At 43.0% G+C, this 14,783-nt stretch overlaps 1 protein-coding gene across 1 annotated transcript in view; it reads left to right on the top strand.

Moving 5' to 3' along the window:
• The window catches only part of HPGD (15-hydroxyprostaglandin dehydrogenase), a 70,918-nt gene that overhangs the window by 14,565 nt on the left and 41,570 nt on the right, over positions 1-14,783 (top strand). Inside the window, exons 2-3 of the mRNA XM_088448471.1 lie at positions 403-526; positions 2,609-2,715. Coding sequence (XP_088304597.1) covers positions 403-526; positions 2,609-2,715 — 231 coding nt within the window. The remainder of the gene's footprint in view (positions 1-402; positions 527-2,608; positions 2,716-14,783) is intronic.

Genomic DNA, 14,783 nt, shown 5'->3' with positions numbered 1-14,783 from the left:
AGAATAAAAACATATGTTTGTCTAGTAAAGATACTTATATTTTCAAGACTAATGGGTCTGTCTGTTTATGAAATCACCTTGAAAAGACTCTATCGTCACTCAACAGCAAATATTTTGATAAATTTAAGTGACTTTATATATATATATATATATAATGCAGATTTGTATCTATTAATTAAAAAAATACAACAGTATGACTCTAAAACCAGTCAACCTTGTACAGCCTCTTGGAAGTAGTGTTTGCTCAGCTCCAAGCCACATAAATGTATTTGGTATTTTAGAGTTTTCTTCAAGAGTAATCAAAACTGAAGAGGAGCAGAGACATTGGAAAATATAATTAAACCGTTGATGAGCACAAGTGTACTATATTGTGTTTTTATCCTGTGTTTTTTTCATGTGCAGCTGGCAATGGTGGACCAAAATTGCATAGCGGGTGAGCAGTGTAAAGCCTCTCTTGATGAGCAGTTTGGAAGTCACAGGACGTTGTTTATCCAATGTGATGTCACAGACCAAGAACAACTAAAAGGTACAAATGTGTGTGGCACAGTCATCAGTTCTGTACTTTTGTTGTATTATAAACAGCAGTTCAAATTGAATATGTATGTGTAGTGGCACTTAATGTTTATCAAGTAGTAAGTGCAATAATTATTAAATGTAAAGCTACACTATAACAATGGCAAGTAGCACGTATGGTTGCAACTGGAAATCTTACATTTTGAATACTCCTTTTCCAGCAACTGAGATTCCTAAAGCACATAGTGTATCGCAGCATGAGTACTTATATGTCTATGGCTGCTTTGATGCTGGTGTTATGAAAATGCCAGTGACACCATGTGTCAAATGAGATCAGGGGCCAGATGTACTAACTGGAGTGATAAACCACCAGCCAATCGGCTCCCAACTATCATTTTAAAAACACAGCCTGTAACATGACAGTTGGGAGCTGTGTGGCTGGTTGTTTATCACTCTCCAGTTTATCACTTTTTAGAGCTTAGTACATCTCACCCCAGATATGGAAAGGAGTATTAAATCAAACTAATCAGAGTCTGGAGAAAACAACATCAACACAGTGGCATGGTAAAGCAGCATGTTTACAGTTACACTACTGATACAGTTAAAATGCTTAAAGGTGCATTTAAACTGTGTCGGTATAGTGGAGTCATCATGCTGGTGCCCATCTGCACGTTAACGTTATGAATATCAATATGCAGAATGCATACCTCTGCAGGTGAGGCAATGCCTGGTTGTGTGACTATGGCTCTGATTTAGAGTATCACTGTCAGCAGTAACAGTCGCAGCTGCTACTGATAAATTATGCTAATGTCTGCAGGAGGTGTCTGAAGGAAGAAGACGCCTCCTGCCAGCATCACAGATCCAATGCCTGCGTCCAAAATGCATAATCGGATCACCATTGTGACCATTGGTTGCAGTACTCGCATTCCTTGCCCATCTGAGTAAGTCTAAGCTTTCTTAGAATGGGCGACAGAACTCCTCACCTGGAGCCAGGAAATCTGGCCTGGTCATGCATACAAAACACAGCAACACCCCCCTGTTTTGTGAACAGTCCCTGTCGCCACCCTGCAAAAGGCCACAGCATGTCAATCATGCTGCAGCTGTGAGGCACTGCGAATGAGATCACAGATCAGGATCTGCTCATGCGCAGTGTGACCTCTGTGCATGTGCAGATCAAAAAACGGTATGGTTGCGATAACATCACAATTCCATGATACTCTGAGTCAGGCCCCATCTTCCTGTATTGCCAGAATGTTGAGGATGTCTGAGAGAAGGGTCTAAGGGATCAAGGTTATTTAGGTACAAACAGCATGCATTAGGGCTCATATATGTTTCTCTGGCAGAGATAAGTTCTCCCCATGTAAACAGCCTTTTCTCCCCAGCTATCAATGTGATATTTTAATGCCCATCCAAAACTGTAAGGAACTTTGTACGCCAACCCGATGTGCAGAACCGGTCCTCTGTGATCGCTCACAGTCCCCCTTTAGCTACAGCTTGATTGACATGCTGCTACATTTTGGGTGTGGACACAAGGACCATTCTCCAAAATGGAACCAGGTCGCTCCCATTTTGGAGGCATGCCGAGCCCAGGGTCTGCATTGTCGAATGCAGACTTCCTGGACCCAGCTGTCTAGTTCCGACAGACAGCTGGGTTTCAGCTTATGAAGCCTGACCAAAGCAGCAACCGATGGTCGCTATGTTGTTCCGAGCCAGCATCTGTAGACATTGCCCTTGAATCGCAGATTCAGCAGAGAAGTGTCTATATCCTCGCACAATTTTAGCTAATTTAAGCACGCCCATGCAACAGCATTCAAATGGACAACCACTGCCCCATCGCCACCCCCAAGCACTCACAGCCTGTCACTCACTCTGCAATGGATTTCTGTCTGTAATTGCAGTGCAATCGCCGTGCACGCACAGTGCGGTGCATATGTATGCGGAGTACGCAACAATTGTCCAATCTGCATACGCGGTTGCAATTGCGATCCATGCTGAATCAGGCCCATAGTCAGTTATATGTATCTTTGTAAGTCATTTAAATCATCCAAATAATTAAATGCAAGCTACCTACAAATCAAACTTTTTTATATTTTAGATGCATTTCAAAAGACAGTAGAACATTTTGGAAGGTTGGACATACTAGTGAACAATGCTGGAGTAAATAATGAAAAGGACTGGGAGAAAACTATTGAAGTAAACTTGGTAAGAGCCTTTTGGTGCCCCTACATTCTTTGAAAAACTCAGTGGACATACTAGGTCACAGGAGTCCATCATGGTGTAGAGTAAAAAGTAAAGTGATAGACTTTTGGGTTTGGACTTTGCTTACGTATATCGCATGTGCAGCAATCGGACTACTTTATGTATACTATACTTAAACATTATTTACATATAAAGCATTGTATAATGGCACAGATATTACTGCATTTATTTGCAAATCTGTACAGGGATATCCCACGCATGCGATTGGCACAATGATATATTTCGTATATAGGTACTTTTATAGGTGAATGGCCAAATTCCACTGTGGATACAGCATGCCCCTGTGAGATGTAACCACACTCTGTGAGATGAGGCTGCACCCCCTTTTAGGTGAGCGTGCATACCACGTGCGCAGAGAGGGGATTGCCAGGGCTGATTTAAAGCCCCAATCTATCCCTGCATTTACCTTTCACTTTACAAAGGCTGTAGTAAAGGATATGCCTTTTGTCTCACAGTGTCAAGCTCACTGATTACCTCAGCTGTGCCTGTACCTGTGATGGTGAAATGAAAGCATGAGGGGTGGATCATATAAGTGAGGAGCTTTACTGAGAAGAAGAGATAGAGACCACCACCTACATGAGCGCTGACATGTTTTTCTTTTGAGACCAGGCAATGGGACAATTGCTTAGCTGCCAATTTCTGGAACTTGGACAGCCATATGACCTGGGTGCAAGGCCCCCTAATACCACTTTCACATTGCAAACCCAGCTCTGACCCGGGATTTTTGAACACGGGTCCAAACCAGCTGTGACCCAGGTCAGACCCCTTTCACACTGCACCTTTGATCAGGGTTATTCCCGGGTTGGCCCTGTTCACACTGAACCCGGGTTAGCCATGAAAAATCCTATGGATGTCATTAAAAATTGACTTTTTCAGGCTTACAAAGATAAGATCACAAAAGGGAACACAAGGGAGGGGTGGGGACTGCTCACAGCATTGCAGAAATCATGGCAGATGGATTACCAATGTGTAGCCCTGAGTTCAAGAGTGTTTGTGCTTTACTGCTATTTGATTCAGCCAGTGAGAGCATGATGCAGCTTCTGGCAGTATAGTGTACAGTTCACCACTTCACTCCAGCCTTCACTGTAATGACAGTAGTGGTATTAACCACTTTCAGACTGCCAGAATACTGCCTCTGCTGTTGTCTGCAGTGTGCTGCCTGTGTGTCTGGTTGCTGACATCATCAAGTGAGATCCAGTAACGTCCAATCAATGGTGTTTGCTGAGTCCCTGGTTGGATAACTTGGGTAGGGCCTGTTCACACTGCACTTCAACCTGGCTTGTTCCCGTGTTCAACCCTGCAGGGTTGAAATGCCAGGTTGCTCGACCCGAGAATTTGTTTGGTGGCGCGTTCACACTTCACCTCGACCCAGGTTGACCTGGCAATATCCCGGGTTATTTTTGCGATGTGAAAGGGATATAAGTATCTGGGCCCCATAACAATGGCACCCCCAGCACCCACTATAGCTACACACTTGAATGTATATCGTCACACACAGAATGGCTGCTGGGTGTGCTGAAACTGTGTAGGTGGCGGGTATATTTTAAGAGATAGCAAAAAAGAAAATTAAACTTATATTAAAACTAGATATGGGTGACCACTTTTACATATCATCTCTCTCAAAAAGTGCACATGTATTTTCTATGTTAATGCACACAACCAATAAACACATACATATAAAAACAATGTAAAAATTGTCTTCCCATCAAAACGTCCTCTGCAGTCCTTCTAAGCACATGTTTATCTCCATCTGACTTGTTGCCAGAGGTGTACCTAGTATTTATGCTGAATGAAGTGCTACTAGAGTGGTCTCCAGCACTGTAGGGAAGAGTGTGAGACCATTGCCGAGGGGGTGTCGTGGCTGATGTCCTGGTTGCACCTTTTACAGCTTTTTGGTGCCTTTAAGCCCTTCTATAGCACTGGTTGTCGCATTCTCATTAATGAACCATGCAGTTCATAGTGGCAGTTATCATGTCCTAACAATACCTCTTTTAATGCACAAGCAAAATCCTAGTGTGAATTAGCCACAACAATTAATATATCTTGTCGCAAAGTTAAGAGTTATCATGCATTGCGCTGCCATTAAATCTTACTGACTGGAACGGCCTTAGTTTGACTAATTATGGTCATTCCCCTATATGTAATTAGCCTCCTAGCCCTCTAAGATAAATAGCTCAGATTAGACTGGCAGAGAGTAGGTGCTTTGCATGTGTACGACATACATCCTCCTAATGGCAGCACTGATAATAGAACAGTTCCTAAAATCAAATAGCAATATATAATAATATGAGGCTGCAGCAAATCATTTTTGCACCTTATAGCAGATGGACTTTGTAATTATGTCCATGTTAGCTAATAATTTTTGGTTATTTAAATAGTACTGACACATTCTAGAGCAATATGCAGTTAGGGAGAATATTTAACAATATATTAACAGACATTGAAGCTTACAGGGATTAGATGAAGATAATGTTTTGTATACACTTAGTGGCTTCTTTATTAGGTGCACCTTTCTAGTACTGGGTATAGTCCCTCTTTGCCACCAGAACACCCTGAATTGTTAGTGGCATTAATTTAGCAAGGTGCTTGAAATATTCCATAGAGATTCTGGCCCCTGTTAACATCTGATAACAGTTGCTGCAGATCTCCTGTTCCACCTCATCACAAAGGTGTTTTGTTGGATTGCGATCTGGGGACTATGTAAGCTATTGGAATCATGGCTGGCTCTAGGTCCCTGTGCTATACTGCCGCCGCTGCCCTCCCCCACTGCACATGACTTCCCCACCACCCCTTCCTTCCCACTCTCCCTCCCCCTGAGGTCATACCGTAAACACAAGCCGGTGGGTGGAGAGCGGGGTTCTCGTGCCCCACGAGACACTTCCGGAGCTGGGCAGGTTTTGGTAGCTGGTGGTTTCCACCCTGTGTAACCGCACTGCTCGAATGGCCCTCAAGCCGGCCCTGATTGGAGTACACTGAACTTTTTGTAATGTTTCTGGAACAAATTTGAGATGATGTTGGCTTTGCGACATGGTGCGTTATTCTACTGGAATAAGATAAGGTAGTCTGTGACCATAGAGATGTCTACATCGTCACCAACACTACTCAGGTAGGCTGTGGCATATAAAATGATGTTCTATTGTCATTTATTTGTGCCAAAAAAACATTTCCCACACCATTACACCACCAAAACCAGCCTGAACCAGTAACACAAGACAGGATGGTTCCAGTGGCGTGTGGTGAGGTAAATGGCTGGGGAGGCACTGGCTAGTTTCAGAGCCAGATTTATAGATACATATATGAACCTGAGGGTTAATGTGGGCATTATACAAAGGTGTAGCTGTATATAGTGCTGGAAATTTGGTGTGTTTTGAACAGGGATGTGCAGAAAATGTATACAGGGGAGGCAGTGCCTCACCTGCCATACACTTTTTACTCTAGAATTTTGACTATAAAAATGATTGGAATAATACAAAGAAGATATTTATAATATTTTCTTAAAATGTTTCTTATAATTTTTATAGTCAAAACTCTGGAGTATACCTAAGTATGACAGGAAAGGCTCTGCCTCACTTGCCTCGCCTGACCACACATCACTGGCATGGTTCCATGGATTCAATGTTGCATATGTCAAATTTTGCACCTGGCCCAATTTCCTAATCTTACTGACAGGAGTGGAACCCAATGTTTTCCTCTGCTGCTGTAGCCCATCCACTTCATTGGGCAATAAACAGTGATATGCAGAAGATCATCTCTAAATACACAGCAGGCCGAACCTTGACGTGACTTGAAGAGATGATCTTACCACTGTAATAGTGTGTGATTATATGAGTTACTGTCGTCTTTCTGACATCTAGAACCAGTCTTGCTATTAAACTCTGATCTCTCTCAATAACAAGGTATTTTCACCCACAGAACTTATGCTCACTGTATGTCTTTTGTTTTACAAACCAGTCTCTGTAATTTGAGTCAATGTTGTGCCTGGAAATCCAAGGAGATCAGCATTTTCTGAGACATTAAATATCTCATATCTGGCAAAAATGTGCTAATAGTTTACAGTATGTACGCAAAATATCCATCAAGTCTTTATCAGTACACAATTACTATAAATGTATCAAATAAACAGAATACATTCCTCTCTGTCCATGTTTCTCCCGTTTGCACAGCAATAATGAATCATATTTGTAGCTACCATTAACCCAAGATATCATACTGTATTAGTGTAAGATACAAAATGGTTGCACTGTGTATGTCAATCAGCGAAGGTTTAAATACTAAAATCTGTGTTGTACAGAGAGTTATTAGGAATTAGAAGGATTATTCAAACATAATTATTTTAACGATACATGATGTATACTTACAATGAAACATGTCTTGGTATTCTCTGCAAATTTCCCATCCCTCTTTAGAGAGTATTGTACAATTGCATAGTGGTTGGGATTGCTGCCTCACAGTGTTACCTTTGTGTCCACTCCCTTCCGCCAGGTGTTCTATTTCCTCCCACACATCAAAAAAGACATACTGGTATTCATTGGCTTCTGAGAAAAATTAGCCCTAGCTTGTGAGTGGTAGGAAATATAGATTGGAAGTTCCACTGGGGTTGGGATTAATGTGAATGATTAAATATTTTCTGTAAACCACCGTATAGAATGTAGGATCGGTATAAATAAATGTTACTTTAATTCACTTTTCATTTTTATAATATGTTTATTTACTCACATTCAACAAGAGTGTAAGGCAGGCACTTGGAGAGATAAAAGAGGCCAGTTGCCATGGCTCCAAACTCTTCGGAGCCTTCTAAGCATTTTGTTGAGTTGTGTGAGGTAGCCCCCAGAGCTGACATTAGCAACAGACTGGAAATGATATATAGAACCAGAAGGTCCTTACACAGTAGATTATGGCACTCTCTTCCATTAGCCATTGTACAAGTAGCCCAGTGGCGGATCTCCCACTAGGCACTTGAGACATGTTGTGATTGCGAAGAGGTTGGAGCTACCTACTGGGTGCTGGAGGCTTCAGCTTCGAGACCAGCTGACCCCGGTTGCCATTAAGGGGACAGAGCCAGAGCTGGATGTGTTTATTCAGAGCCAGCTGTCACAGCTACTAGGGGGCTCTGCATAAGAGGAAGACTATACATATTGGTTGGTCTGCATGGTTAACATCAGCAGATTTACAGCTCCAAGAGCCTGATTCAGTAACAGACACAAATGCATTTTACAGCTGCAATCGCTAATGGATCGCAGTTGCTAAAATATGCTAATGCATTCCAAAACACATCTGAGCTTAATGGCTAATTTATGCACGGCCATGAAACGCATTTAAATTGTCAGACACGCGTTTTCTAATCACCACCCTGTTACCACCCCCAAATGCTGACTACCTGACACTGGTTTGAGTGTGGGTACTCTGGGCCTGATTCAGACCCGGTCGCCAGCGCTGAGCACTTGCAACCGGGTAGATGGTGGCCCACAGCGCATGCGCACGACCTGGCTATCGACGGGCAATCCGTCGCTCCGGGTCTCACACCAGGGGCGAGCTGTTGATGTTGAGTGACAGCTCGCCTCCTTTGGTGGGCGGGCAGGGGGGGGTGGCTGCCCAAATGGAGGTGTTCTCATGAGAATGCATGCCATTTGGGGGTTGCCCCACTGACATCACGAGTGATGTCAGTGGAGAGATTCCGGCTCTGTTAGAACCAAAATCTCTCTGGAGCTTGCGGCCATGAGACCCTACCACAAGGGTCTCATCGCAAGCCCGATGGTCGTGATCGTCTTGACCATCGCGACCATCATCATGGCCGCTCACCATACCTGTGGGTCACCCACAGCTATGCGAGTGGCCAAGAGGCCGCACCAAAAAAAAAAAAAAGCCCGGCCCTGATTCAGAGCGACCGCTCTGTCAGAGCGACCGGGTCTAAATCAGGCCCTCTGTGTAAACGTAATCACAATGCAATTGCTGCTTGTGCGCAATGGCAAATAACCACTATATAAGTTTATCCTCTTTAAGAAAAGCCATGACGTTAAAGAAAAGTCTTGTTCAGCACTCTGCCATATGATGTTGGCTTCTATTTAACATTCCTCATTTCTGCAGATTCGCCTCATCATATCTTATTATTTTAGCAGTGTTTTAATGCTGCATTTGAAGTTGTTAGAATTATTTGTTTTTGTGTATTCTGTATCAGTACATTCAGTGATGTAAGAGTGACACTAATAGTTGTTTAATTTACTATATGATTATAAAGCACTCACAGGTCCCGGATGTCTGTCCTTAGCATTCACTGTATTTGCCTTGTTTATTTTATCCACATATTGGTACAAGAATATTTCCTCCTCTGACCTATTCAGTGCTTGTTTTTCTCATTATGTTTTCCAAGGAAAGGATTTAAAAATACATACTACGTAATATCCAGAGAAATAGGCCATTATTTATAGCTTTTACTATATGTTTTCGTGGACCCAGATGTTTCAAGTTGGGCTATCTTTATCCTTTCAACTTGTAGCATATAAATCTTACAGCAGCTATTTGCTATTACTGCTATGGTTAGAATTAGAGATGTGCGCCGACCCCCGTGTTTTGGTTTTGGATCTGGATCTCCCCTGGTTTAGGATCTGGATTGGTTTTGCCAAAAACCTCACCTCTGTGTTTTGTTTTCGTGTTTTGGTTTTGGATCTGGATTTTGTTGTTAAAAAATATAAAAAAAACAGCTAAAATCACATAAAATGGGCCTTTTTTGTTGCTACAGTATTAATAACCTCAATAACATTTATTTACACTTGTTTCCAGTCACTTTTGACCACCTCACAGCTCACAATATTGATTTTTTTTCATCTAGTTAAAGGGCCAAAAGGTTGCATACTGCTTGCTGGCTCAAAACTGATTGATATAATTATTAATAGAGTTGAGGATTGAGCAAATATGATGGTTGGGATACCCTTGAGGATTGAAGAATTGATAGTTGATAGTTGGTGTAGCCCCTGGCTGTAAAATTGATAATAAATTAATTCAAAAACTATTCATTGGTGCAGCCCCTGGCTGTAAAATTGCTAACAAATTAATTAAAAAACAATTCATTGGATGCAGCCCCTGGCTGAATAATAAATAAAAGGAAATTCATTGGTGAAGCCCCTGGCTGTTAAATTGATAATAAATTAAAAAACAATTCATTTGGTGCAGCCCCTGGCTGAATAATTAATAAAAAGCAATTCATTGGTACAGCCTCTGGCTGTAAAATTGATAATAAATTAATTAAAAAACAATTCATTGGGTGCAGCCCCTGGCTGTAAAATTGATAATAAATTAATTAAAAAACAATTTATTGGGTGCAGCCCCTGGCTGAATAATTAATAAAAAGAAATTCTTTGGTACAGCCCCTGGCTGTAAAATTGATAATAAATTAATTTACAAATAAATCATTGGTTCCTAAACCAACCATAACATTAATTTAAAATGTCAGGCAGCAATGCCTCAACCAGCACACAATGGAAAGGAAAAAGGTGCAATATGGAATAGTACTTGGGCCCTCCCACCCAGCCTTATGTTGTATAAGAAACAGGACAGTTTAAAAACCAATCATTTCAGCGACAAGAACTGCCAATTGTGGCTGAAATGATTGGTTTGTTTGGACCCCCATAAAACAAGCTGCCAATGTGCATTGGACATGGAAATGAAAATGATCCCATATACAAACCAGCTTTACATTACAAGTTGTCGTTGTCCTCCTCATCCCCATCAGTGTGTACATTCTCTTCTTCACACAATATTAATTCGTCCCCGCTGGAATCCACCATAGGCGCCTCTGTAATTTTTTTATGTAATTGTTGATAGAGGTCTTCCTCGTGGAATTTGTAAGTTATTTTAATGAACATTATCTTTTTCACATTTTGAGGAAGTAACCTCCTACGCCGATCACTCACAAGGTTGTGAGCTGCACTGAAAACTCTTTCGGAGTACACACTTTAGGGTGGGCAACTTAAGTAATGTAAAGCCAGTTTGTGTATTGGACTCCAAATTGCCTCTTTTTCTTGCCAGTACTGAAAGGGACTGTCTGACATGCCTATTAGGATGTTATCTCTGAAATAGTCCTCCACCATTCTGTGAATGGATACCGCATCACACATAGGGTCTCATTCAGACACGGTCGCAAGCGCCGATGCGCTCGCAACCAGGTCGATGGACCCCACAGAGCATGCGCACGACCTGGCTAGCGATGGGCGCTCCATCGCTAGGGGTCTCGTAGCATACGGGGCGAGCTGTCAATGTTGAGTGACAGCTCGCCCCATTTGCTGGGTGGGCCGGGGGCATGCCCGGCCAAACGGAGGCATTCCAGTCGGAACGCTTGCCATTTGGGGGCGGCCCCACTGACATCATTGATGATGTCAGTGGGGAACTTCCTTCTCAAACAGAGCAGGAAGTTCCCTGGGGCTTATGAGAGCCAAGACCCAACCTTAGGGTCTGGTCATAAGCACCGATGGTCGCGATGGTGATGACCATCGCGACCATCACCCTGGTCGGATGCTAGAGCTATGGGTGGTAACCCACAGCCTAGCGATCGACCAGAAGGCGGCACTTAAAAAAGTAAGTGGCCATCCTCATTCAGAGCGATCGCTTGCAGCAAGCGATCGACTCTGAATGAGGTCCATAGTCACAATAGAAGACATGTCACTAGTAGGCAGTTCACTCAGGCCCGACCAGATGTTATTTTTTGGTGATCGATCCGCATGACCAGCAGGCATTCTGTAAGGAAAATTGAGATTTTCCTGGCAGCTGTAGAAACTGAAGGAGGAGATGATGGCGTTTCACGTGCTGCTGCAGCTGATAATTTTTTTTTACCAACAACTCTTTGCATAGTTTTAGATTTTGGTCTGTTGGAAAAAAACTCACAAGGTAGGACTTAAACCTAGGATCCAGAATGGTCGCCAAAATATATTTTTCAGATTTCAATAGATTGACGACTCTTGGATACTGGTGAAGTGAATCAAGGGCTTGATCCACCAGTCTGACATACTTTGTGCAATCGCTCCATTTCCGCTCCTCCTTCAGTTTCTCCAGCTGTTTTTGCAAAAGTCTGATGAGGGGAATGACCTGACTCAACCTGGCAGTGTCTGAACTAACTTCACGTGTGGCAAGTTCAAAGGGTTTGAGAACCTTGCACAACACGGTAATTGTTCTCCACTATGCTTGAGTAAGGTGCATTCCCCCTCCACGGCCTATGTCATAGGCCATTGTATAGCCCTGGATGGCCTTTTGCTGTTCCTCCATCCACTGAAGCATATAGAGGGTACAATTCCACCGAGTTACTACCTCTTGCTTCAGCTGATGGCAGGTCAAATTTAACAGTACTGCTGGTCATGCAATCGTCGACAAGCATTTGCCGAATGTGTAAAATGTCCAGATATTTTGCGGGCCACCGAGAGCATCTCCTTCATGCTCCTGTCATCTTTTTAAAAATGTTGCACCACCAAATTAATTGTGTGAGCAAAACATGGGACGTGTTGGAATTCGCCCACATGTAATGCTCTCACAGTATTGGTGGCATTGTCCGAAATCACAAATCCCGAGGAGAGTCCAAGTGGAGTAAGCCATTTAGCAATGATTTCCCTGAGTTTTTCTAAGAGGTTCTCAGTGGTATGCATCTTATTGAAACCAGTTATACAAAAAGTAGCCTGCCTCTGTATCTGCTGTCTTTTGGTAGATGTTGTTGCTGCTGCTGTTGCTGTTGCAGGCAATACACCTACCCAGTGGTCTGTCACAGTCATGTAATCCTTAGTTTGCCCTGTCCCACTTGTCCACATATCAGTGGTCAATTGGACAGTGGATACAATGGCATTTCTGAGGACATTAATAAGGTTTTTTTTAATGTCATTGTACAGACTTGGAATTGCTGTTCTAGCAAAGTGGAGTGTAGAAGGGATCTGGTAGCAAGGGCACAGGACCTCAATTAACTGTTGAAAACTCACTGCAGTAATGGATGCACATCTAATACCAGCATATCTATTATGGCGTCAGTAATCTGCTGTGCAACTGGGTGATTGCGGTCATACTTGTTTGCCCTTGCAAACTATTGTTTGACATTTACTTGTTTTTTGGAGGATACGCTACAAGTAGTCTTCCTCCTGGTTCCCTTCTAGGATGAAGATCCACTCACAGCAACAGCAGCCACAGGCGTAGTCATCAAGGATCCTTTTGAGGAATCACGGATAGGAGAGGAGTCAATCATGCTTCGAATAACAACATTGGATGCAGCAGGACTACTCCCGATGACAAATAAGGATGTTGATGATGCAGGTGTTGGTGTTGGAGACCGAAGGCGCTTGGATCCCACAGAGAGGGAGCAGATAGGTGACACTTGTCTTGTTACGTTTTGAGTTTTGGAACTAGGCGACATACACTTTGATATTTGATGAATGCGCTCCAAGTGACGTAACAAGGAGGAGGTTCCTAGGTAGTTTAGGTCCCTCCCTCTACTCACTTTTGCTTTGCAATGGTCACATATGGCTTGACAACTGTTGCCCGGATTGGGGTGGAAATATTCCACATGTGAGAAGTGGATTTTTTGTCTTTTGCCCCGGCATGACAACAATGGGCTTTAGCTTTTTCAATCCATGGGCAACAGCTGTTGCCTTACTTACACAAAGGACATCCTTGGCATCAACATCCTCATCACCAACATCTTCATTATCAACATCCTCATCACCAAAATCTTCATCATCAACATCCTCATCATCCTTCGCACCTTCAACTTCCAAAATATCATCCTCCTCCATGTGCAATTCCATAGAAGCATCCTCGATGACTACATCTGCAAGATGTCGACTGCCCTTCCCCACATTTACAGAGGGCACACAAATGTTGGAACTTGGAGGATCCTCCAGTACACTAGTATTTAGGTCTGGCTCACACATGGCAACCACGGACACACTTGCACACTCTCCTCTGGGATTTGTGATTTCGATTTCTCAGGGCACACACTTGTTTTTTACAGAGCTGTCTTACTCATCTTAGCACCACCACTACTACTACAAGCAGAAGGGCTATCAGAATCAGAACCAGCAGTCTTCCTAAAGAAAGGCCAAGGCCTTATCCTTTCCATGCCACTTCGTGTAGTGAATGGCATATTGCCAATTTTTTGTTTATCTAAAGGCGAATTTCCTTTCAATTTTTTTTCTTAACTTCAGTAAAAGTAGCTTTACCATATTGATGGCGTGACTTAAGCCCTGGAGCATGGGCCTTCGTAGAGGATGAGGAAGTTGACGGCCTTGCACTGCTGGCGGCAGCTACAACATGTGGTTCTTGGCCTTGCTCTCCTGTCATGTGACAGCCCTCCATATTTTCTGCGGTATTGCAGCAGTGTCACAAGCACCAATAGTGTAGCCAAGGTGCGGTTACAAAATTCACACACGTAAATAAATTAAATAAAATAAATAAATTAAAATAAATTGACAATATATATTTTTATTTGACAGTCCAGAACTTGGGCCCAGAGCACCGATTGATGACGACTGGAGTCGGGCAGCACTAGGTTGCGTTGCTGTATATTGTGTGGCTAAGCCTAGCACGCACACACACACAGAAGATAAATTGACAATATATATATATATATATATATATATATATTTTTTTTTTTATTTTTTTATTTTTTTTAACAGTCCAGAACTTGGGCCCAGATGGACACAGCAGACAGCACAGCACCAGCCCAGATGGATCAGCACCTGCCTAGATGGATGCAGCAGACAGCACAGCAGCAGCCCAGATGGATCAGCAACAGCAGATGGACACAGCAGGCAGCACAGCAGGAGCCCAGAATGGATCAGCACTAGCCCAGGACACAGCAGACAGCACAGCACCAGCACCTCTCTATGGTCCCTATATACTACATAGATCATAAAGACGAAAGCTCGCGAGCCGCGAGATTTCATCTCTATGGTTTTGCCTCGGATTGAGATCCGGGGCCGGCGGAGGAACCGAGCGCACGTTCTGTTCTCGCCCTGGATCTCAAAATTCGGGTGGGATCTCTGAGA

The sequence above is a fragment of the Taudactylus pleione genome, unplaced genomic scaffold, assembly GCF_031769625.1.
Source record: "Taudactylus pleione unplaced genomic scaffold, aTauple2 ptg000021l, whole genome shotgun sequence".
Taxonomy (NCBI): domain Eukaryota; kingdom Metazoa; phylum Chordata; class Amphibia; order Anura; family Myobatrachidae; genus Taudactylus; species Taudactylus pleione.
The sequence above is the reverse complement of the archived record's forward strand: the minus strand, read 5'-3'. Positions and strand labels throughout refer to the sequence as shown.